This window comes from Heloderma suspectum, chromosome 7 (assembly GCF_057233095.1).
Source record: "Heloderma suspectum isolate Gila_16-S chromosome 7, 16-S_ref, whole genome shotgun sequence".
Lineage (NCBI taxonomy): Eukaryota > Metazoa > Chordata > Lepidosauria > Squamata > Helodermatidae > Heloderma > Heloderma suspectum.
In genome coordinates this window covers 23,117,678-23,142,054 of record NC_139464.1, presented here as the reverse complement: position 1 = coordinate 23,142,054, position 24,377 = coordinate 23,117,678, and the positions used below count along the sequence as shown (strand labels likewise).

Below are 24,377 nucleotides of genomic sequence, written 5' to 3'. Positions count from 1 at the left end.
GTTGAACATGGTATAGTCCTTCTTAGACTGCACAATTTCAGACTGCCAGTGGGGGACCAGAGAGGGACAATTGAGAGGTGTGGAATATAAGTGGTGAGAAATCTAGATCCCCCAGTATGCAATTAAGTCAGTATGGGCCTTGGATTAAGTTGCTACTTGTAAGTTGCTTCACAGAGTTCCTAGCAGGCTAAAATGCCCTTTTGAGTCTCTTGTAATAAATAATGCATATACCACAATGGATATTGTAAATAAAAATAAATATATATACATACATAGGGGCTTATGTACCTAAGAGACTACTATTTAGTTCCATCGCATTCTCCAAAACTGATCAAGAGCACCCTCTTGAGGTCAGGTACCAAGCCCAGAGAGCAAGAAGCATCTTCTGGGAACAGTATAAAACTTTTCAAATGTTTGTCTGGAGTTTGGCACTCTGTGTTAAGATGGGGGAATATGCCTGGTGCTAGTTAGTGGTGTGTGTGTGTGTGTGTGTGTGTGTTCGTTCAGAGCATATTGCTGAAGGAGGAACATGATAATCTTCTACAAAGCAAGACTCTTTATTGCTTCTCCCATCCTCACATAGGGGCTGCTGTAAACCTAACTCTTGTCACTCCTGAAAAAGCAATCAAGTTGGCAGCCAATGATTTCTTCCGACAGCTGCTCTCCCAGGATGGGTATGAGGAAAACAGCACTCTCTACCTTTAATCTTGCTCAAATCTGTGTGTTTTTCCCCTGTGAACACATAAATCCTAAAATATACGAGGAAAATGTTTGCATTGTGAGTCACTGTTCTAAATTCTGTGTGTTCTTGCCTGCTTTTTTGTAGTTGCTGGTGAGCTCTCTCTATAGATGTAAATATATTTATTTGTTTGTTTGCGATTTGTTTAACATTAAACAAATGTTAAATTTGTTTAACATTTGCGATACTGCCCTTCACCCACAAAAGTGGGTTCCAGAGTGGTATACAAAGATGAGATAACACATCAACAATAAAACGTATGTGCTGAGATGATCAGGATTGCTATCTGTTCCCATTAATGTATAGTGAAAATTAAACTTCTATTCTTTCCTGTATTTGTTGTGTATGCAATGCGTTGCAAGGTTTTAAGGAACAGGAATACACAGTGAAAGTAAGAGGTATTTCAAAGATTGAGAGGAAAAAGGGATAAATTTAAAAACTGGGTTTGAATTGGGTACAACACTGACAACCTTCCAGTACTTGGGTAAGGATGTCACCTTTACAATTTTGCTTTGTGGGAAGATGTGGGTGCAACTAATAGGGTTGCCAACATTTTAGCAACAACAAGGAGGATTAAAAAAAAAAACAGCTGTAAAAGCCCAAATAAGAAATAGACAAATATAATTTGATACAATTTATTATGGTGTTTAGAAATGGTTGTGTTCTAGTTGTGGTGGTTTTTCCAGGATATGTAAACTTGTTTTTAAATATTTTTAAGATGCTTTTTTGGTTTAAATTATATTTTTGAGTTTCCCTTAGTAAACAGACACATCATGAAACATGGTGGGAACAATACGTTGGTACAGTTGCCCTTTTTTGTTTTTGCCAACGTTTTCACCAGCTCCTGCTCTTGCACCTTTAACAGTGACCTTCTGGGCAGATATTTCTCATCTCCAGGAGTTCACAATTTTTGACCAGCCCTGAAGTTATGGTCATGCTCTTCTTCTTTTCAGTGCAATCCTATGCATGTTTACCCAGAAAGAAATCCCATTGTGTTCAACAGGGCTTACTCCCGGGGAAGTGTGCATAAGATTGCAGCCCTAGTCTCTGACCTGTGGGAGGAGGAGCAGAGGCTTGCCTTGGTGCTGGCTGGCTGAGGTGCTCCAATCACCACTGTCAAATGACCACCAGCACTAACCTTCCCGCCCAGAGCTAAAGGGAAAACCTGGAGCTCACTCTAGTGGTAGGCAGGCTGAGGCACTTGGAGCTCCTTGGCTGCCCACCATCAGTCTGACCTTCCCTCTAGCTTGGAACCAGAGAGAGGATGGGAATCTTCTCCATAGTTGCAGTGCAACTGCAGGCATGATCTCCAAGGTAGACAGGATGGCTGGGGCTCTTCTGGTCACCATTGCCAGCAGCCAATAAAACACTCATCATGGAAGTGGAAATGTGGACTGCTTCTTCTATCCAGGCTATGAATTGCTTCAGATCAAGTTGCTGTGGAGAGCAGAGAAATAAGCCAGGCCATTTTCTTTTCTTGGTCATTTGACTGGCCTAAAGCCAGTTGTGTGAGTGCCATTCTGAGCCATCCTTGTCCATCCATCCTCCTCTCCACAGAAAAGAATTGTCGCTGGTGAGGGAGATGCTGGCTGGCTGTGGAGCTGGGACTTGCCAGGTGGTGGTCACATCCCCAATGGAAATGTTGAAAATCCAACTGCAGGATGCTGGACGGCTAGGTGAGGCCCCTGATAAGTCACTGTGTTTGTTTGTTTTCATTTTGCCTTTCGGGATGTTTTGTTGACATTTGCAAGCTGATGTGGAAACAGGATGGAATGAACTTGTGCTTCAAAAGAATGGGAAGTTGTAGAAAGCGAAACACACGGATGTGTCCATCCCTAGATCGAATACAGTTAAGATTTTTTTCTTATTTTATTTTAGCTGCTCATCAGCAAAAGGCCTTGGGACAGGATGGAGCTGCTGCTGCCACTTCCCATCTGCCACCAGGACAGCCTTACACCACCGGCTCTACTACAGCCTCCAAACGCCCCTCTGCCTCCTTGATTGCCAGGGAGCTCCTGCACACCCAGGGTCTAGCAGGCCTGTATAAAGGGCTGGGAGCCACCCTGCTCAGGTGAAAAGAGGGTGGAACTTCCCTTTCCATACCTTATAGGATGGCAACCTTTAGCAGTCTTGAGAAAAGAAAGTTGGGGAAACTTGCAGCCTGAGATGTGCTGGCCCAGAACAAAGAGGTATCTTTTCAGATTTGGTCTCTGCACCATGATGGGAGGCAAGAATGTCCCCTGCTCCACATACTCGCTTCATATTGGGGAAGAATGACTTCCCTCTCAAGGAAGGTCTTTGGCTTCCAAACCAGCACCTGGATCCAGTGTTCCACATGATCCCCTGCGTGCTGAAGGACTTCTCCATTGACTTCAACATTGAGGATGACCCCATGCATGTAGGCTTATTGGCTGTGTGCACAGCTACTCTGGACTTTTAAAGTTAATGCGAGGAATTCATGGGATCTTTGTGTGTGCATGGAACTCTGGATCCAAGACAGTTGCTGTGGCTCTATAGAGAGAGCTATCCTGGGGCTACAGGCCTCTGTTCGTAATTGCTAATCCGGAATAACAGCCTCTAGTTTATTACTCCCCATTCTTCATCCAAAGAGCTCAAAGTGGCTTATATATGATTCCCAGGTCGTCTCTCATTGAGGCAGCTTAAAGGGCAGACTGGCTTAGTTTTAGCCACTGAAATTGGTGATATGCCTTCAGAATATTCTCTGGGCATAGGTACTTTGTTCACAGTCACACAGTATTATGGTGGGTTTCTGGTCAAAGCTACACATAAACACTAAGGCTGAAATGCATTGTGACTGTTGCAATTCCTGAAAGAGCAGGTGGATTTTTTTATTGTTATTCCACAGCACTAGCTCAGAAAAACACCCTTCAACAAGAGACTTTTCCTGCGGCAGGGGTGTTCAGCCAACTAATATTGTTTACCTACAATGTCCCACTTCCGCTCTCAACAGGGATGTGCCTTTTTCCATTATTTATTTCCCACTCTTTGCCAACATCAACAAGCTGGGGCAGGAGAACAGTGAAGAAAAAGCATCTTTCTTGCATTCGTTCATGTCTGGCTGTGTGGCAGGATCTGTGGCTGCCATGGCAGTGACTCCACTGGATGGTAGGTATTAGATTGGGCGACTGTAAAAAAGTTGTGTGCGTTGGTGTGTTTTTTCCCATTTTGTCCCCTCACAAGTGGCCACAATAATGCTACAAATGAACGATTTAGGCCTCCTCAAAGCAGATCCAAGTTCCATTAAGCTTCTTTTAGGGCTGCTTTATAAGTTACATTTCCCAGTTTCATGTACTCTGCAAAATAATCTGCATTTCACACATACTTTTTCTTACACAGAAATGTATGAAGTGGCTGTTAGCAAGTAAGAGTAATCTGTTTATCTCACACAGCATTTATTTCAGGAAGAGAAAGGGAAATGTTTCTTACAAGCTGTAAAAAAATTGTATTATTATTTTATATTATTATTACTATTACATTTATATCCTGCCTACCCAAGATGGCTTACATGGTCCTCCTCCTCGTCCATTTTATCTTCACAACAACCCTGTGAGGTAGGCTAGGCTGAGAGCCAGTAATTGGCCCAAAGTCACCCAGTGAGCTTCATGGCCAAGCGGGGACTAGAACCTGGATCGCTTGAGTCTAACCACTACATCACACTGGCTCTCAGATTAGTATATATTGCCTGGAACAGCACTGCCCTACAGCAGTATAATGACTGAGAACTGCACTGGGAAGCCAACATAATATAGTGGATAGAATATCAGACTTGGACCAGGCAGACCTGGGTTAAAATCATGTTAGAAACATGAGGCTGACTGGGTGATCTTGGGCAAGGCTCTATCTTTAAGCCGAATCTACCTAGCGGATGGTTGTAAGGATAAAGTGAGAGGGGAGAACGATGTGCCCTGCCTTGAGATCCTTGGAGGAGCTGGTGATAAAGTATTGTTTATTTTTTAGTCAAAGATAAGATTATCTAGATTATGCTAGACGTCCTCAGTTCGAAACTGAGTTCAGCCAACTCAGCAGGTATCCTCAGGAAAGTCAAGTAGGGACAGATATTTTAAAATAAATAATATATCCCCATTTCTGGTGCACCCATGGAGCCATGCTGGTCTACTTTACAATGCTCAGTAAGGACTACTGAGATAATGGCCACATTTGTACATCACAGGAAGCCAGGATTCTGGTGAATGCTAGTTTACCGTGAACAAGCTGCATGCTAGTGCACACAGACCATTTGCTCCTGTTTGGGTTTTCTTGCTAGTGCAAGTAGCTAACTAACCACATATTGAAAGCTTGCCATGACCATCCAAATCCAGGCTCCTGGTTTCTTGCACCATATACAAGCCAGGAGAGTAAATCAGAGCTTGTTTTTGGCTTACAAATCCTGGCTTGTTTGGGAGCAACAGATCGGGATCATGGGTATGGACATTATGTTAACCTTTCTATTTGGAGTTAGTTTAGCTACTTGTGTTTGTGGGACGAGCCAAGGAGAAGCAATTGGGCTGCGTGCAGAATCCTGGCTTACCATTTTGTGCAAACATGGCCAATGTATATACAACATGGGGGTGGGGGGTGGGAAGCTCCCTGTGCTTACTATTATAATAATGGTTAATGAAGCACTGATATGGGATAGGAATAGTGCATTTCTGACCACTACTAAAGCTAGGGCTGTTAGTGAAATAACCAAATAAATAAAAATCAAAATTTTGTACTTCAATATCCTTACATTAAGGATAAACTCTGCAACCAAATAACTTTGCATAGGTTTAAATTAAACAAATTATTGCTTGTTTTAGTTCTAAAAACCCGCATTCAAACTCTCAAGAAAGGTCTGGGAGAAGACACCTACAATGGGATCATTGATTGTGCCAGGTAAGCAAAACTGATCATAGTTCACTACTTGTAATCAGACCGTTTCAGTATAAAGGTTTTGAGCCACCATTCTTTAAAACACTTTTCTTGCTGGGTCCCAGATCATTGCCCTTTGTTAACAATGTTCTGTATATCAATAGCAAACTCATTCTCCAAGTGTGGATCCTTATGTAACCTAAATATCACCATCCACACACAAGAGGGAGGTACTGAGCAGGCTTCAGGGAACTCCAAGGCTCGAAAGGGTACCAAAAATATTTAGAGAACATCCTAAGGACCTCCCACAAGACACACATAGCCCAGTCAGCATGCTCAGTGGCCACAGAATGCTGTTTGATGCAGGGTGGCGGTGGGGGAATGGAATGGCATGTACAGGAGCACTCCACACTGCAACATGTTCTCTATCACAGCAGTTGAGAAGGATTGGGAGGGAGAGATTCAAGGCTTTCCGGTTCCTGCTTCATTCCCTTAGGAGGAAGAGGCTGTTAATGAAGCAGGTACTTGCATGATTTGTAACTGTACGCCCTGCTGTAGGCTAGAGATTACCGCATTCAGCCAAGGGACCCAAGGGCCACCCCAGATATTTAAAAAAGTGGACACAAAATGGTTGTAAACGTGTGTCTGAAAGCTCAGATACAAGTATAAAACTGGCACTTTTTAAGGCCCCTGTGACCTTGGCTGTAATTCACATATTCTCTAGATCAGGGGGTAAGCAACTCGTGGCCTTCGAGTTGTTTTGCCTACAGCTCCCATCATTCCTCACCATTGGCTATGCTGGGTGGGGGTGATGGGAGTTGTAGACCAAAAAATCTGGAGGGCCACAATTGCTCACCCATGCTCTAGAATATTTATGATGCCACTCCAAGCAACTGGCTTTTGCTCCACGAGACAGTCTTGCATCGAGGAAAGTAGAAGACCTCCGCTGCCTCCCTGGGGCGCTCTGCCACCCTCTTCAGTCTGCCCAGTTGTTCTCTGCCTTGGCAGCACATGCCCTTACTTCACAGCAGACTATTTTTCCTGGGCTTTGAACTGTCAGACGGAGGCCTCTTCCCGTATATATGTCAGGGCAGAACAAAGGATGAGCAAGCACCCCCTGTGCCTTGCTCAGCAGACCAGGGACATGGCTTCTTGTGTATCTGTGGCTGTCAAGCCATGGTCACTTAGAGGTGTGCAATTATTCTCCCTGGGCTAATGGCCTAAATTGGGGATTCCTTAGGAAAGGTGTCAGGGTTTTTAAGGGAAATTTTCTCACTTTACTCTTGAGTAATATTTCTTACAAGAGTCCAGAGAACCATGAATAAGCAAGGAAATGGTAATACTTAAAAGTATCCAGCTTTCCATGTTGGTAGAATGAAATCTGAGTTTAAAAAAAAATAAAAATAAAAAATAAACACACTGATGGGGCTGTGGTCCTGTATGTAACCCTTCTCCACATCCCACACAGTACAGCTCCTATAACATTCTCAACAATTTCAATATTACTTAACAAGATTTCATCCCTCAAGTCACCACCATGGATGACCTAGTTCCAGTCCCTCAGGTACAGGAAAGCCAGTGGAGGCTGGTGGCTCTGATGTCAGTGGGGCAATGAATCCGCTCTGGGTTTCAGTCAGAACTCTAAAGGAGCTACCCAAGGTGCAAAGTACCTTGGATAGCTCCTTTAGAGTTCTGACTGAAAAATGGAACAGATTCACTGCCCCACTGACATCGGCGCCACCAGCCTTCACCAGAGAGCTAAACTTTTTCTTAGACTGGTGACTCTGAAATGGATGTGCTTGAGAGATATCCTAGAAACCCATGACCCTGGAAGAAAGACCGCACACACTTCTGCTGGCTCATCTCCTAAGTCAGGAGCTCTCAATGGCTCACCACAGGGGTAGCAGAGATCTCAAGGTTGCCGTTCCTGACATATGTCATTAACAGTTTGTGCGTGCGTGTGTGTGTGGGGGGGTGCCTTTTACTGACTTCTCAAGACAAATTCCTCTCAAAGATGGGATAAACTTATCTGGGTCTGATCATCCTTGGAGGAGGGTCTTTAGGTTAAGGAAATAATCTAATCTGCTAATACAGTTTACAAAGACCTGAGGTTGACCACCACAAAAAGTCAGCCAAGCCATGTCCTTTTCTAGTTCTAGTGACAAATCTACATCCAGTCTGAGTATAAGCTAGCTTTCCCTTGATAAACAAATTTGAAGCAAGTAAAAGTGAGTAGCAGGAACCTGAATGATTCAAGAAGATACAAATCTTCCTACATCAGCAGCAGGACACAGGTCTGAACGTTCCCAGTTCTTGCCTTAGTTGCTTCCGAGGACCAAGCAACACATATGTTTAACACATACAAAGTGATTAACCTTACTTTGGCCTTGTGTGTTTAAATAGCAGATGTGCAGGATCAGGGCACAGCTGGAGGGTTTCTAATCCTTTTCTCTCAAATGGTCTTGATGACTGCTGGCCCAGCCCATTACTTGCATTGGAAGGGGAGTCTGGTGCTATTCTCTCACCTGCCTCTGGTAGAACCAAGACACTGGAGGAGTTAGAGTCTGCTTGTGTCTGCCTCTTCAGAAAAGCTGTGTGCATTGTACACAGCGAACCATTGTGTGTCTTTAATTCAAATCTTCAATTTTATTAGCCAGAGCTAGTCAGGATCAATTTACTTAACCAGCCCACTGTGTGTTTCACACCTGCAGGAAGATTTGGATTCATGAGGGCCCTGCTGCCTTCATGAAAGGGGCAGGGTGCCGTGCACTGGTGATAGCTCCTCTGTTTGGCATAGCACAAGGGGTCTATTTCATTGGTATTGGAGAATATATCATGGGACACTTGAAATAGTGCCAACTCCAAATGCAGTGACTTGACCTTAAGGTTGCACAAGTTCAATGAAACTTTTGGAGGAGCAATAAAACTACTCTGTGAACACTTGTGGGGCTATGAAGAACCATCTGGACTTCTACTGTCTGGGAAGATGACCTACAAAACTCTGCACTGCTGCATTCATCATTGCTTCATTTTCTAAACGATCCTCCATATCCTACAGCTGACCAGCCAGTCCTTGGTAATCCAAACTTTCACTTTTTCTTTAAAATGTAAAGCCACTCACCATTGCAAATATAATACTGGAAAAGGTGAAAGCAACGTCTTAAAACCTCCAGTAGCTGGAATGGCACTTTGATTGGCAACTGAGAGACCCACTCTTTACCAGCCCATTTGCTCTCCCCCCACCCCCTGAGAAACTATAGAACTCCACCAATCCAACAAATTCAAGCAAGAGAGGACAAGAACCCTGGCATTAATAAAACATGTTTTATGACATAAGAAAAAATCATATGCCAGTTTTTGAAATACAATAGGAGATTGATTCCTTGAGGAAGAATCTTTGTAACTTAAATGCACTGATTTACATTGCATATACTTTAATAGAACTTATGAATTCTTTTGCTTCGGGTCTCTTCCTTGAACTCCAGTTGTAATGCCCCAGTCCTTGTCCTATTGCCTGCCAACCTTGTCCTACCCTTCTGTTGCAGCACCTTGTAACTTAACATTGGTGGGGCTTGTGTAGGATGGTTACTATTTCTGCTAATGCTAAGCAGAGCCTGTCTCTAATAAATTGATATTGGTAAACATGCGTAGTTGCTTCTTCCCATAGTGATCTTGAAGCAGTTGGCTTTAGTTTTAGTATGAAGTTCCTCCCCATAAGTAGTAGCAGCACTGTTTGCCAGTTCTCCTTTACACTCCTAATTGAAATTGCACTCAGGGAAGGTGCTGATCTGAAGCTTAGTAGCACATTTCCTTGATGAACCATACAGACCCACTCCTCCAGATACTGTAGCAAAGACCGTTTCACACATCTTTTATTTTAATAAACTAGTACAGGATGAGGGTGCGAGCACTCATGTATATATATATATATAATTTTAACAACATATACAGAACAAAAACCTGGGACTGATCAAGTTAATATGAGTTACAGTGACCTTCAAAAGAAATGTATACTTTTGTATGGAAGCTTTTATATAGGGAAGAAACAGTAGATAAGCAGCACAGATTGGCGACATGCTTAAAGGGTAGTAGCCAAAGCAGAGATGAACCACTGATCCCTAAGGAACTCATCCCCTTGATCTGTCTCGGGGACCGTGAATGCCTCCATTTTTGTATTGGTCTCTGGACAGAGAGGTCTTCCAGCCTCTCTTCCAGTCAGGCTAAGCACAGCAGGTATGCAAAAAAATAACTTAACTGAAAAACATACACAGGTCAACACAATATAGCACTGAGTACAAGAGGTGGGAGGGGTGCTATTTTAGTAGCGATGCTCCAGCATCTCCCTTTACTATAGCAGTAGAAGAGATTCCACCATTACTTCAAGGAGTTTAGTCCATGAACTTCCTATTGTTGTTGGCACCAAAAAGCGCCGTTCGGATGTCTGGCATCATCTATTGAGGGAAAAGAAAAGTCATAGGTTGTTTTAGGAGTTCTTGATGATGACACAGAAAAAATGGAATGCATCCTGCCCCAAGCTAAAGGACTGATACATACATTATACAGGCTGTGGGATGCCAGTGAAAATAGCCCTCCCTGTGACACATGACCCCCCCCCCCCCGCAAATACTAAGAAATGCTTGCGATAGGGATTGTTATATCAGGAGTCTTAGATCTCACAGCAAGCACTTCTAACCATTATGGATGGGGCAGGGATCATTTGCCACAGAAAGGTTTTTTGAGAGACACCTCCTCCGACAAAGTAAAAGTGTACATCAGCTCTTGGTCCAGTATCACACTTATGATCAGTATCTACAGACTTCAGAAATACAGTTTCAGGATGTATCAGATCCACAGAATCCATCATGAACATAAACCATAATCACTCAAAATTCGCTTTGTCTACTTGAAACCTTAGACCAAACCCTTGGAATATGGGATCTACGTTTACTAATTCAAGTCTTGCAGCTGAAATTGAGGTACTAGATCTTTCCTCCACCTAAAAGTCTTCCAAGCCCGGAACCACTTCCTAGCTGTATTACCTAGTTCAAAAAATTCCTTATTTGATCATATGTTGGTACCAGGACTTGGGGTTTTTCAAACACTGCCTATGTGGTGGGACCCAGCACAAGAACAGTAGCTGGATCTAAGTGTTTACACACTATAAAGGTTGTAGAGATACTTTTTGTAAAATGGCCAGTGAAGAAATAGGGGAACTGGAAGGAGGGGAAAAAAAGACTTCTCTTTTGTGGAAGACTTTTGTTCCACTCCTACTATAACAGTTACACTTTTTGTCCGTTCACATGTCAAAGGGAGCAGGGATCTCCAGGGATGAACGGGCTCTTGGCGAAGTGCCCACTCGTGGGCCCTTCCCGGTGCTGTGGGCTTAGTGGGCAGCAGCAGTGCTCCAGTGGAGCCACCCGCTAAGTTTCCCATACTGCCCCAGAGTAACAGTACACCGGGGTATTGTGGGAAATTAAAATGGTGGCTCTTTGACACAGCCACCTGGCCTTCAATAGAGCAGGATGCCAGTTAGAGGGGGGCTCAGCAGAGGTCAAAGCTGTGGGCTAGGTGACCCCAGCACTTCCATGAAGATGCTGCATTCTGACCCAGAGCCTGGAAGAGTGTCCTAATGGCACTCCTAGTCAAACATATTAAGTCTGGAGAAGGTCTCACTCAGGGGTGGGCAGAAGGTAGATCTGGATCTACTGGTAGACTTCTGGATGATATATAGTGGATCAGCAATGATTTCTGACTCTCAATTTAAAAAAAAGCAACAAATGACTCCCCCTACTCCCCAAATTATACTGAAATAAGAAAAGCTTGGGGTAACCAGGAATGGGTTTATGTGTAAAAGGACAGTGAGCTCTATTCAGTTTTGGTACTCAAAACAAAATTGCTGGGCTCAGAATTCTTTAATTCTATGTGCCTGTCTTTTGCACCAAGCTATGGTTAGTGGATCCTGGAGGTCTATTAAAAACAAAGTAGATTCCACAAGCCTGAAGTCTGCCCACCCCATGTCTGGTTCAGTGGAAAGAGGAGGAAGGAAAAGGAGAGATGTTTTCAGGCTCACCTGCTGGGCAATCAGATCCAGACGGCTTTCCAGAGTATTGGAAACCTTAATTTTATTGTCACTGTTATAGATTTCAACACCTCCAGCTCTAAGATAAACAAACATGCTAATCAAGAGCTTGACAGAAGAATGCACCCAAACAACCATTTTAAGGCATGTGCCAGAGAGATGAATTGGTGCCACCTTTTCCCCTCTTCTATTTCATTGTAAGAGTAATTTATTCAGTACAGTAACAGGGGTCCTACACAGCAGCCTTTCCCAAACTGGTGTCCTCCAGATGTTTTAGACTACAACCCCAATAATTCCAGACCGCTGGCCATGCTGGTAGGGGCTGATTAGAGTTGAAGTCCAAAACATCTGGAGGGCACCAGACTGGGGAAGGCTACTCAAAAGAATATGAGGATACTTTCTAGACATGCTAGAGCAAAAACAGCCCATTTCTATATTCCTGATGGCCACTGCATTCCTCAGAAACGAGTCCAGGGACTGGGATGATCAAACTAAGAAAAGTTAGCATCACCCATCAGTAAGGGATTGATGGTATTTCAGCAGTTTGAGATGGAGGAACTAATATGCTTCCTGCAATATTCTCTCACAGGGCCAGCTGACAGTGGTTCATTGCCTTTCAGATTTGTATGAAACAATACAACTTTTAAATGAAACACACAGACCAATTACTGCTTTTCCTTACAAGTGAACATGAACAGATCTAGAAAATTTTGGTAGACACACCAGCAGGCAAATGAAGTTGCTTTGGGGATGGATGAGACCCACCAGCTGATAGCTAGCCATCCCTGCCAAGATTTAAATCAGAGCATGGCAAATGTTTTGGTCACAATTTTCATTTGAAAGGAAAAGTAGTAATGAGGCTGCGTGAACATTTATTTGGACGTTGGGCACAAGCTGGAGGAACCTGGTCATAGTTTGGAACAAAGCCTATGATCCTGAGCATCTTATGGAGAAGAATCATCAGAATATAGAGCTTAGGATCAAAGGCTAAGACATTTACCTGAAAGTAAACCCTATAGAGCTCAGTGGGCCTTCTGAGTAAGCATGCCTAGGATGGGGCTGTTAGGCAGTTTCAATCTCTGACCTGGAAGGAGCCCTCCCAAGCCTCCTGGCAGATCCTAACCTGTTACTTGGGAGTCACTGGTTTTCACAGAATGAGGATAACTAGAAAGATGCACTGCGAGGCTTTTAATAGAACTGGCTCTTTGTTTAGTCACGTTTCATATTACTACATAGATAGCACTTTTAAGAACACAGAAATGAGCATTTCACTGAAGACCCTTTGGGAAGATTTAGGGTAAACCAACCTACTCAGGAGCCCTTCGTATGCACCTTCTCCCTTGTTCATGATTCTCTGTTGTGTTCGGACTGCAGCCTTACCGCTGGAAGGCAGCATGTCAGGATGCTGCTCATCTATTACTGTCTATATAAAATACCACCTGTTTGGAGGCTAAGAATTAGTCAGGGAACTACAACTGGGTGATCTGAACATCACTGCTGTTTTTCCTGGTGGATGTGAACAGCATATGAAGTGATTTGCCAAAAGCATGTTTTCAAGAACATGGCAGTGCTAAACAGCATGAGATGTTGGAAAATCCCCAACAATCACTAACACTGCTTACCTTGTGCAAGTTCTCCCTAAACCACTCAGCCGCTACTGTGCTCTACAGTACTAGTAACCCTTTATGCGTTGTATCTTTCTTACATGTCCTCTGAGAGAAATGTGTCCTGGTCAATATGAATTTCAACTTCTTTTTTGGTGGCAGTTTTGTACATTGGGATGCTCTTCTGGACTGCAGCCTGAAAGGATGTATACACTCATGAAGGCTTAACATTTAGGAAAACCATTTGCTAGATTCTATTCCAGACCTAAAATTATTAGTCTTTTTAGTCTTTCAGAAGGCAGAGAGTACAGAAATTCTGGCCACTCATAGGTTAGCCAAAGAACACATGTTTTGCATTGTCCCTTCTGGTCCTAGATTTAAACCCTGGTGTCTCCAGTTAAAGAACACAGATACCCTGCTGCTGGGAAAGACCTCTGAGAGGCACTGTCAACAAGGAGAGACAGATCTGAGCTTGATGCTCTGACTCAGTATAAGACAGCTTTTCATATGCTATGCAGGCACCTATATGAGGGTGTGTGACTAGCTGTTCAGATTACAAAATACAGATAAATGCATATAATTTTTGATAAGGCCCTTATGGCTAGATGTGCACATAGGGGAGGGCCCACAGCTCTCGGCACAGCCAGAAAGGTATAGGTATCTGTGTGTTTTCCCCAGGAGGGCAGGCAAGTAGCAGCTGGTGGATGGGGGAGCGGGAAGAGGAGATTTAGATCAAGAAAACAGTACAGCAGAAAGCATTAACATCCACCCAGCCCATGCCACTTCTCTGATCAAATGTAGATCTCTTTGTGGCTTCTTTTAACTAAAAAAGAGAGATACTCCTATGCCTTGTGTAGTTTGGCCCTAGATGCTATTTCATGCCCATATTATCCAACTTTAGCTAATCTTACCTTAACCAAGGGAAAATCCTGTTTCCGGCAACGGACTGTCATTCTAGGCTCAAGTAACTGATAAAATCCCTTCATAAAAACATAAAGAGAATTCATATTCCTTTTTAAAGATCTCAGTATGGCTTGCAAATATAAACACTACAATTAAACTCAAATTTGTTGAACAAATGAGATTATAATATCACAACATATAAACAGTTAAATAGTATACTATAGCAAAGGCAGGCATAACACATTTTAATTGGTGTTCATTATACAAAAACGAAGGGTAATTAAAACAGTATCGGACTCAAGCACACCAAAGTGTTTAGCACTGTTTGCCGAAGTATAAAACATGAACTGAGGTAGGCCTCTCTGGGTAAAAACCCTCCACAGAGCTGGGAGTCAAATCTTTAAAGGCCCTGCTTTGGCCAACTGCAGATTTAACCTTCTGAATGAAGAAGCTGAAGTCATCCTTCTCTGATGATCTTAGAACTTCTGCAAGTGACAAAGGTAAGAACTTGGCCATGTTATGTAGCACATGGGTTAGTAGTTGGTAGATAATATACTATGGCTTGTAGCAGCCTTCCTCAACCTCGTGCCCTCCAAATATTTTGAACTTCAACTCTCCTCACCCCCAGCCATTATGGCCAATGATCAGGAAGGCTAGGAGTTGTAGACCAAAACATCTGAAGGGTACCAAGTTGGGAAAGGCTGGCCTGCAGTTTGAGGGGCTGTCTCAAGTTTAGAGAAGTCAAGTTCAAATGGGAAACATACCTGGAAACATGGCAGAGGGTTGATAGTATAGATAGAAGAGGTCTACATCTATGGCAAAGAAGATGCAATAAAGATGCAAGTTATTTTTACAGGAAGTATCAGCAGGAAACTTGTAAAATGTGTTTACCTGTAGAACCAAACCATCCAACAGTGTTTGGTATCGGCTTGTATCCTTCACTACTTTAGCCAGTCTCTGCTTGGCTTCATTCAGCAAATCCTACAGCAAGAGAAAGATCAGGTCAGAAAAGACCACATAGTTGTCCTTCAGTCAAACGCTAACCCTCAGGTTCCTACCTCCCTGTTGCAGCATCAATATAAGAGCAAGCAAGAGCCCCCACCCCATGGTGTCCCCTAGTCTGCTCCCTGCTCCTAGTGACCCCAGTATCTGGGATGAGAGTCTGCCCTCACAACTATGTCCCAGACTGCACTTAATTTTCTTTGTCCTATAGAACCAACCCTGAATAGCCTATCCAAGATTCTGTTTCTTGGTTACACTACAGTGTGACACTATAATGGTTCAGTGTAACGGAAACTTCGAAACGAATTGCCGATAGAAGTTTCAACCGTGTTGCATAACTTTAGTGTACGACATCTTAAAAGTTCTCAAGTATATCTTTGACTCACTATGTCAAGGTGGAAAAAAGAGATCTTGCAGGATAATTCTGTGTCTGGGCTGTATCATCTCCATCTGCAGACTGGGGCTCACATCACACTGAATGCTTCTCCATAAAAAAAAGAAAAGAAAAAAAATTCCTCCATAGAGAAAACTACTGTGTCATCAGGGAGGAGTTTGCCTGGAACACTTTGCCTGGCATGCTTATTCTCTATATGCAGGGAATTGTTTTGTATGGAGGAGAATTCAATCATATGAGTCCTCACCTGAGATGGTTCAACCTAGACACAAGTATACCGCCTCAGTGGGAACTAGGACAAAATCACCCACCATATCAATTAGGAGGAATTTCTCCACATAGATACTTCACTTCAGTGTTCCCAAAACCATTATTTCCTTTTTGTGCAAAACATTAAAGGGTCAAAGTGCTGGCTAGGGGAAAGCAATCACAGGCTAACATAAAGAGTCCGGAGGAAGATGATGTGTCAGCTTCATGCTTCTCCAGTACAGCAGAGAGCAATATCAGCTATATGGACAACAGCTTCACTAGTGTGGATTTATAGCATGTCTGGGCTGACCACAACACACAAGCTGGAAATCCAGGTAATCTCAAGTATATTATAAGAGAGCAGGAGTAACACCTGAAGGTATTTTTATGACAGCCAAATGGAAACAATCATTATTATTTTCTTACAAAGAGAAGCATATACTCACTGCAATCAGATCGTCCCTTGCTTTGAGAACCTTCAGTCTTGCCTGATTCATCAGATTGGACATCTGACTGCACAAGAGATGGACAAACAATACTGAGTGCAGCGGGCTTCAGATAGTGAAACAACAGACACCAAGTATGCGCATCTTGTCAGGGCACCCCAGACTGACTCTAGAGGAGCCCAATCAACAAACCCTCTGTTTAGTAGGTCTCTCTCATGTGCTGTGACTTAAAGGCACCCTTTCCCAAATCCTACTTCACTCTACTGCTGGAAGATCTCTAACCCACCAAGACTCACCTAGATGACCATACAAGATTCTCTGCTCTAAACAGTAATATGTATTGCTGAACAAAATTATTTACTTATTTGAGATTACTTTAAAGGCGGGAGTGATAAATCACTCCATATCAACGTCACCTGTTGTTCCATGTGTACAATGATTCACCAAAGACAGGAAGAGTTTCTAACCTAAAATTAGCCCAAGCTCAATCCAACAGCATCTGTCAGAGGAACAAATCCCCCCTCCTTCCTGCAGCTCCCCCATATCTGTTGGGAGACCCTCTAGAGCATATTTCCAGGCATGAAAGGAAAGAGAGGAGAGGAAGGAGGGCAAGAGAAGAAAAAAGGAAGGAGAGCAGCTGCCTTCTGTTCTATTGCGTGAGGAGATGGAAGCTCATGCAACATTGGATTTCACCCTCCGACTGCAATTCATTTTGCTGGAGACAAGTGGATGCAGAGATTAAGGCCTTTTCATCTGTAAACCACAGTTATGCTTGATGTAGGGAGAATTTCATTTAAGGGTCTCAGCTCTAAGAAATGCGATGTTGTCTAAGGAATTTCTCATCCTTTATAGAAAAGCCTGTGCCCAGATTAGCCTAGTTCTTTTAAGAATGGAGTTCTTGTAAAAAAAGGAAAAGGAGATAATGAGAATTGCACCCCACCTTTCCCTAAGGAGCTCAGAGGGACACACACGCATTTCCCAGTTTTATCCTCACAAAATCCTGTGAAGTTTGAGACAGTGACTAGCCAAAGGCCAACCAGCAATCTTCATGGCTGAGCAGAAATCTGAACCCAAGTCTCCACAGTCACTATACTATAGTGACTATACTATAGTGACTATCCTCTTTCCCTAAACTATTTCTTCATAGAATCATAGAATAGTAGGGTTGGAAGGGGCCTACAAAGCCATCGAGTCCAACCCACTGCTCCATGCAGGAATCCAAGTCAGAGCATCCCTGACAGATGGCTGTCCAGCCTCGTCTTGAATGCCTCCAGTGTGGGAAAGCCCACCACCTCCCTAGGTAATTGGTTCCACTGTCGTATTGCTCTAACAGTCAGGAAGTTTTTCCTGATGTTCAGCCGGAATCTGGCTTCCTGTACCTTGAGCCCATTATTCTGTGTCCTGCACTCTGGGATGATCAGGAAGAGATCCTGGCCTTCTTCTCTGTGACAACCTATCAAGTACTTTCATGAGGCACTTGAGGAGTTTCTTAAGTTACTTTTTTCTTTTCTTTTTTAATCAATGCCATTGCACAAACCTGAATCATATGTGCAAATATCACTGTGTTTGCAAAGAAGCGGGCACACCATTTTCTGGTGTGGGAAAGACCCAGCCTCCAGCTTCGATGTAATCCCTACTTAAGTAAAGATAACATTATGTTCAAAGGAACAGGAAGGTAAGATCCAAATAGACTTTAAAGCAATAATTTGCACTGAAAATGCCTGTTTTGCATATCACATGCTGCCTACTCACACATTTAAAAAGGAGAACTAGATCAAAAATTGTGTCCTTGGTGTCAGGCTTGCCTCTTTTTTTAAAAAAAGGGTATTTTGGAAGAGCTCAAGTGTCTGCTTCCTAGCCCTCTGACATTTTTCCTTGCAGCTCCAACTGAAACTAATCAAGGCTTTAATGTTTAAAGCCTGTTTGGGGAAGTTCTGAACGTTCTTTCAGATTCCCCACCCCCACCCAGTGCCCAAGAGAAAGAAGTTCTCATTTGCAGAACATGCTCAAACTTCGCATGCAGTTGGCTTAACTATGTTTTTCACTACTCAGTTATTTCTCAATAATAAAACTAGCATTTTCATATTTTTTTTGCAACCTAGAGTAAGCTTGGTCACTTTGCACAACATACATTTTCTTCTGCTGTTCGATTTGTTTCTCTTTTTTTTCATAGTATTCCATGATCTTCAGTCTTTGCGTCTGAACAAGGCGGCCTTTTTCAATGTTGAATTCTTCTTCGGCCTATAAGGAAGAAATAGGTTCAAGCTGGCTCAACTGAATTAGGATAAACTCAGTTTTTGTCACTAAACTAAAGCTGCGTGAGGAGTCCAAAACTTGGACTAGAGTTTTAAAGAAGCAAAGAATTCTGCAACACAATCACGATCTTACCACTGACAGCATCACCCCAATATGTATTTAGACATTTGGTCTGCATGTGTAAACAGTTCTTTGTATGTGTAAACAGTTCTTAATGTTTAATTTAGCATTGTGAGCGAATGTAAGTGATTTACAGCTGCTATATAGGCAATGGCACCAGAATGTATATTATACCTTCATTCCCTTCCTTTCTCTTTATTCTTATATTTAGGATTATTATTATTAGTTATTGTTTATTTGTTTACATTTTTTCTTTTGCTTTTATATAAACAGTTGGAAAAATAAAAACACACACACACACACACAATCACAATCTATTGATCTTGTAGCCAGTTAATATCCTTGTTGGCAGTTGAAATAAGTCTCAGCAGATCAAATTCTAATAAGATACTTTATCTGACAGTAAAATGAAGTCAGATATCCCAAGTTGGGTGTGACCAGAAGTCCACCCCAACACCTTCATTTGGTCCAAGTACCTGATTTAAGTCAATAATGCAGCAAACTCTTTACAAAACCCTAAGTGTATTCAGTGCTACAGTTCTTAGCACATCAAAATTTAATTCTGTCTTCAAAGATAAGCTTTAACTAAGGAGGAATGCTAGGCTGCAATCCTATGCACACTTACCTGGGAGTAAGCATTACTGAATTCAGTGGACATACTTCTGAGTAAAAATGCATGGGATGTTGCTTTTAAAAAGACACCCTAACCCAGAACTGGGGAGCCTGTCATCCTCCAGATGTTAGACTCTACTTCCTATCAGCCACAGCCAGCCTGGCCACTGGTGAGGGACAGAGTAGTAGTTCAACATCTGGAGGGCTACAGGTTCCCCAGTTCTGCCCTGACCCTTCACGTCCTCCAATGTATACAAAAATGTGTTTAGCCATATAGGCCCCTTAAAGAAGTTTCAGACACATAAGGGAAACTTAAAGTCACAAACATAGTTTCACACAAGTGAGCTTTTAGAGGTCTGAAGGAGCTGAGATCTTTCATGGAGCTTTACACACAAGAAAGATCCAAATGCTTTTTATTTACCTTAGCATCAATTTCTTCTGCCTTTTCATTGGCTTCCTGTTCAATGAAAGCCATCATGTGCTTGATCTGTAACAGAAAGAAGGGTTACATTTTCCATGGAAGCCAGTAGAAAATCACAAGATTTCCTTTACACCAAGTTTTTACCACCAAGACTGAAACATGAACCACAAAGTACCAAGCTCTTTTGAAGTTAGACACATTCCAATTACAAAATAAAAAGGCCTAATATGTACAGGTTATCACTTTGATTTAGCTGAGAACCAAATCAAATAGTGCCCTTTATTTTATCCCCTTGTAGCTCTACCAGCTATGATCACTATTTACTTCTAGGTAACCTCAAATCTACCTCAGCATAATAGATAGAGTCAATGCCCTGGAGTAAAGCAGAGAGACAATAGAACAAGAACAGTATTTCTCTAGCACAGGCCTGCACTATTTCTGGTCCACAAAGATAAATACAGCCCACCAAGAGGCTGCCAGGTGCCTGTTTTGGAATCCCAGAGGTTTATTTGAACCTTGGATGGCTTGCATTCAGTTTGGTGCATCACAAACTCCCATAGGCCTGCTCTAGCACAGCACTGAGACAGATAACCTGAGTAAATGTTACAAACAAAAAATGACCTAAAAGCAGCACATGGTTCACTGCGCTTAATCTCCATTGATCTCAGTGCAACTTTGGTACACCCACCACTGTGCTGAATAGTTTGTGGCCAATGTGTGTGAAAGGTCCCAGTCTGGCTGTTTGCGTGGCACACTGCAGCTCATCGTAGCTTATTTAAGCCATAACAAGCTGTGGTGCCTGCAAGCGCCACCCTTAATATACAACCCCTGACCATGGGTTGTTGTGCGAACCCAGCCAGTGGGGGTTATGCAAGGGTTAAACAATAACCCTAGAACAGGCCATGGGTTATGTAAGGGTTGTATAACCCTCGCAGAACATGACAACCCACAGTCGGGGCTGAATATTCAGGATGGCACCCACGGGCGCGTGGCTTTAAAAAGTCACAACATGCTGCAGCATGTTGTGCAAACCCAGTCAGTGTGTCACATCACTCTGCTTCCAAGGGACTAGAAGGCTACTTGGAGAAGTTGATGAGCTCTACCAAAGACATTTATCCACCACAGTCAGTATCCTAGTAATACATGGCAATGCTTGCAAAGGCAGGTGATGGGACATAGCTGAGTGGCAGAGAATATGCTTTGCACGCAGACAGCCCCAGGTTCAGTGCCCCTTGAAAGGGAACAGGTAGCAGGTGATGGCAACGACGTCTCCCTGTCTGACACCCTGGAGAACCAATGCCAGTCAAATTAGATAATACTGGGCTACATGGACAAATAGGGTGGCCTGGTGAGAATCACTCTAGAATCCTCTTTATGCAGGTTTTAATAGAAACTCTCAATGACAGTAATGAAATATGCAATAGACACCTATATGGAAGAAGGTGTTCAACCTACAGTGGCTGAGGCCAAGTATAATGCATGTACCCTGCCCATGAACTGTGCGGGAACATTGCTTCACCAGTGTGGACTGGATCTATGCAGTATTCAGCACAATATCCTGTTCCACACCTAGCTCAGGGCAGTTCTACTAGTAAGGGCACTATTTACAGTCAACAGGACAAGCTCTAAAGGGCAACCCAACCACACACACTGTATCTTGTAAAATTTCAGTAGCCTTCAGAGAAATTAATATTATCTGAACTGACTGGAAGAGTTATTTTAGAGGTGATTTTTTAAAAAACCCACAAGGTTATTTATTGATTTTCTGCAACAGTTGTCTATGATATTAAGAACCATCACTGGGTTTAAAGTGTGTGTTAGTAGATGATCTTAATTTCCAAGCTGACTCATGTACAAAAGAAAAGGATTCCTCCTCCAACTTTTTCTCTTCTTTTATTCCCCACAATGAGGTGGCATGTATGTTACACATTTAGCTTCTTGAATAGACAGAAGTTTATCACTGTCACTCCTAACCATGAAATAAATGCATTAGGAATGACAATACTATCATTATTAGAGCTTCAAGAGGGGCAATTAGCGTTTAAAATTCTTAAGTTTCACAAAATTGTCCACAATAATATCACTCCCCCTGCAAATGCTAGTTTCTGGAGTCAGAGCTTCCTTTTTTCACCAGTTAACATGAGCATTAGTCATTAGCTTTTCCAGTTCTTCTTTCCCATGATGTACAAGCACCCTCACTGCTCTCCTCCATCCATTTTTCACCTGCTTTTCTCTTCCAAGTATTTCAGACATGAAGCTTACTTCAGCCACTTTTAGTTTCATACACTGGAGATCAAACATTACTACTTGCCCTCTTACATAATAGAGGCCAATAACCTCTGTTTAGAGTCAAACCATATTGTTGGGATAAAACATCTTACTGATGAGCATCAAATCTAGAGGAGAATATTACAAATGAAGAATTCACACAACTTCTCTCCATGACTAACCAGTCTCACATGCCTTGTCTTTAAAAGTTCTCTTTTATCCAGCTTAGTGGCACTACAGCTTAGCAAGTATCTGATGCAACTTCACAATTATGCCACTTGAAGCATCCACATATACCCATGATGAGAAGGCGGTCAGAGAAAGGACATAAACAGTGGCACCATATTATGGGTTGTTAGCAGCCAAGCTCTGTAGTCAGTGCCACCGCAAAAAAGAAGCCTTAAAAATGGGCTCAAGAAATAGTGACATTCAGACAGAACCAGTTGTCCTTTCGTTATTGCCTCCAATTCCATAGCAAAATCTTTTAGTCTCCTTTTAAGATTCATCTGTATTCAATCATTCCACTCAACAGGCATACAAACCTAGCCCCTCAAACTTATCCAATTTCTATTGTGCAAGTGACATTGAAACACTTTAGGCATCTCTACTTCCATCTTCTACCCTATCCCAAATCCCCACTCATTTCCCTCCTACTCATTAACAAGTCCTTCAGATCACACAGGGAATAATAATCCATATAGATAACTGTGAATATGGAAATAAAGGGTGACAGTTATTCTAGATTAATCAGGGCTTCGTTCAATGCAGCAATGTCGCAGATTAATCAGGATTTCAATGCTGCAACCTTGTGTGTACAACATACATTTTCCATCTCTCTATCACCAGACGTGCTCTTAGTCATTTTCATTGAAAACAAACTCTTCACTCCAAGGACAACTACTCAAGGTCATTTAAGTTAAGAGTTACTCTTAAACATCACTGTGCCATACCTATAATCATGGCAATAAAAATGTGACTTTTCCCACCTTCTCAAGGCATCTAATGGTGTTTCTACAGTGGTTATGCATATAGAACTGGGGAGGTGGTAGTTCTTTCACATTAATTAACACAGAATACATCATTTTGCACATGGTAGGTGGTGCAATACTCTAATACTGTTATTTTTTCTTCCTACCCTGTGCCCCCTCAATCAACACTACACATCTAAATTCCAGTTTCAAGACAAAATCCCGCTACAGCACGGCCATAAAGCATATTTACTTGGCTGTCCCAAAATCAACAGGTATCAGTCCCAATCATATGCACATTTACTTGGGAATATACCCAGTGGGGCTTTACTTCTAAATAAGCATGCAAAGATTTGGATTGCAAACCGTGTTCCTTTTCTTTTCACTTTTCCCTTTCTATCGCACATGACAGACCTTCCTGCGTACATTCAAAATGAAAAAGAGGCCACAACCCCTGGCACACTTGCTCAGGAGTAAGCATCACTGAACACAACGTGGCTTACTTCCAAGTAAACATTGCTAGGACTGTGTTACAAGCATCACGTACATATGATACACTATAATGGTCTGAACCCATGAATGTAAATCCTAGCGGACAGAACCTGATGGGATTTAGGACTAGAGTTGAGCCTATTTCTAAATTAAGCAAGCACACGATCAGGCTACATTTCTCTCACTTTCTGCAACCCCCGCGCCCCGCTCCAGAGAAACAAAAGCCACACCAGAAAACCGATGTTGCTCCTCCAATCCCTAAAATACCGGCTCACTCCACCAACAAAACAGATCTTGGGTCTCGAAAGGCTGTAACCTTATGCTTTCTTTGCCTGAGCGTAAATAAGACCTATTAGGTCTTACTCGAGAGCAAACAAGCACAGGATCGCGCTGCAACCCACCCACTCACCACCTTCACCTTCAGCCCCTCCTCATTCCTGTTCCCTGCTACTGGACCCCAAGCAAGGAGGCAGTCCGAGTTCCGTCTACTGCAACCTTCCTCAACCTGGCGTCCTCTGGGTGCTGACTGAGGATGATGGGAGTTGCAGTCCAACACATCTGGAGGCCACCAGGTTGGGGAAGGCTGGCCTGCTGCTCTGTAGCTAGAAGGACACACATCGCAAGACCGCCCGGCCCAGGGGACTCAGGGCTCGGGGCGGCGGAGGGAGGGAGGGAGGGAGGGGGCTTCAGGTCTCCCAGAGAGGCGAAGCGCTCGCCCCTCGGAGGCCGCCCGGTACCTGTTTCTGGACGTCGGCATCGCTGAGCGCCATCGCGAGGGCGGGCGAAGGAGAAAGCGGGCCCGGGCGGCGGAAAGAGGAGGAGGAAGAGGGCGAGGCGTCCGCTCAGGCCGGGGTGCTGGGCAGGCTGGCGAGGGAGGGGATCAAATCCGGGTCGGGTCACTCACAGCTGGCGGGGCTACGCTCCGTCATCGCAGCCCCGCCCCTTCGTCGTC

The 24,377-nt window shown here is 43.1% G+C and overlaps 2 protein-coding genes across 5 annotated transcripts in view; one reads left to right on the top strand and one right to left on the bottom strand.

Moving 5' to 3' along the window:
- The window catches only part of SLC25A18 (solute carrier family 25 member 18), a 24,387-nt gene extending 14,875 nt beyond the window's left edge, over nt 1-9,512 (top strand). For 3 of the 4 annotated variants that reach the window (XM_084809289.1, XM_084809290.1, XM_084809291.1), the window contains exons 5-10: nt 584-674; nt 2,297-2,415; nt 2,618-2,810; nt 3,711-3,865; nt 5,560-5,635; nt 8,323-9,253. In XM_084809289.1, the coding sequence (XP_084665415.1) occupies nt 584-674; nt 2,297-2,415; nt 2,618-2,810; nt 3,711-3,865; nt 5,560-5,635; nt 8,323-8,464 (776 nt within the window). In that variant the 3' untranslated portion in view covers nt 8,465-9,253. Of the gene's footprint in view, nt 1-583; nt 675-2,296; nt 2,416-2,617; nt 2,811-3,710; nt 3,866-5,559; nt 5,636-8,322 lie in introns of all 4 variants that reach the window. The other variant, XM_084809292.1, reaches the window with a different exon arrangement.
- Nucleotides 9,466-24,377, bottom strand: ATP6V1E1 (ATPase H+ transporting V1 subunit E1). Its single transcript, XM_084809294.1, has 9 exons — nt 24,163-24,377; nt 19,698-19,763; nt 18,420-18,529; nt 16,289-16,355; nt 15,089-15,178; nt 14,206-14,274; nt 13,396-13,490; nt 11,682-11,769; nt 9,466-10,062 (listed from the first exon to the last, which is right to left on the bottom strand). The coding sequence occupies exons 1-9, from the start codon at nt 24,193-24,195 to the stop codon at nt 10,000-10,002; spliced, it is 681 nt and encodes a 226-aa protein (XP_084665420.1). The 5' UTR covers nt 24,196-24,377; the 3' UTR covers nt 9,466-9,999.

Coding starts and splice junctions, on each gene's coding strand:
- ATP6V1E1 (XM_084809294.1), bottom strand. CDS start 24,195: ATGGCGCTCAGCGATGCCGACGTCCAGAAACAG. Junction 16,356..18,419: donor ATCGAACAGCAGAAGAAAAT/GTATGTTGTGCA, acceptor TCTCTTGTGCAG/TCAGATGTCCAATCTGATGA. Junction 14,275..15,088: donor TGGATGGTTTGGTTCTACAG/GTAAACACATTT, acceptor GTTTTTATGAAG/GGATTTTATCAGTTACTTGA.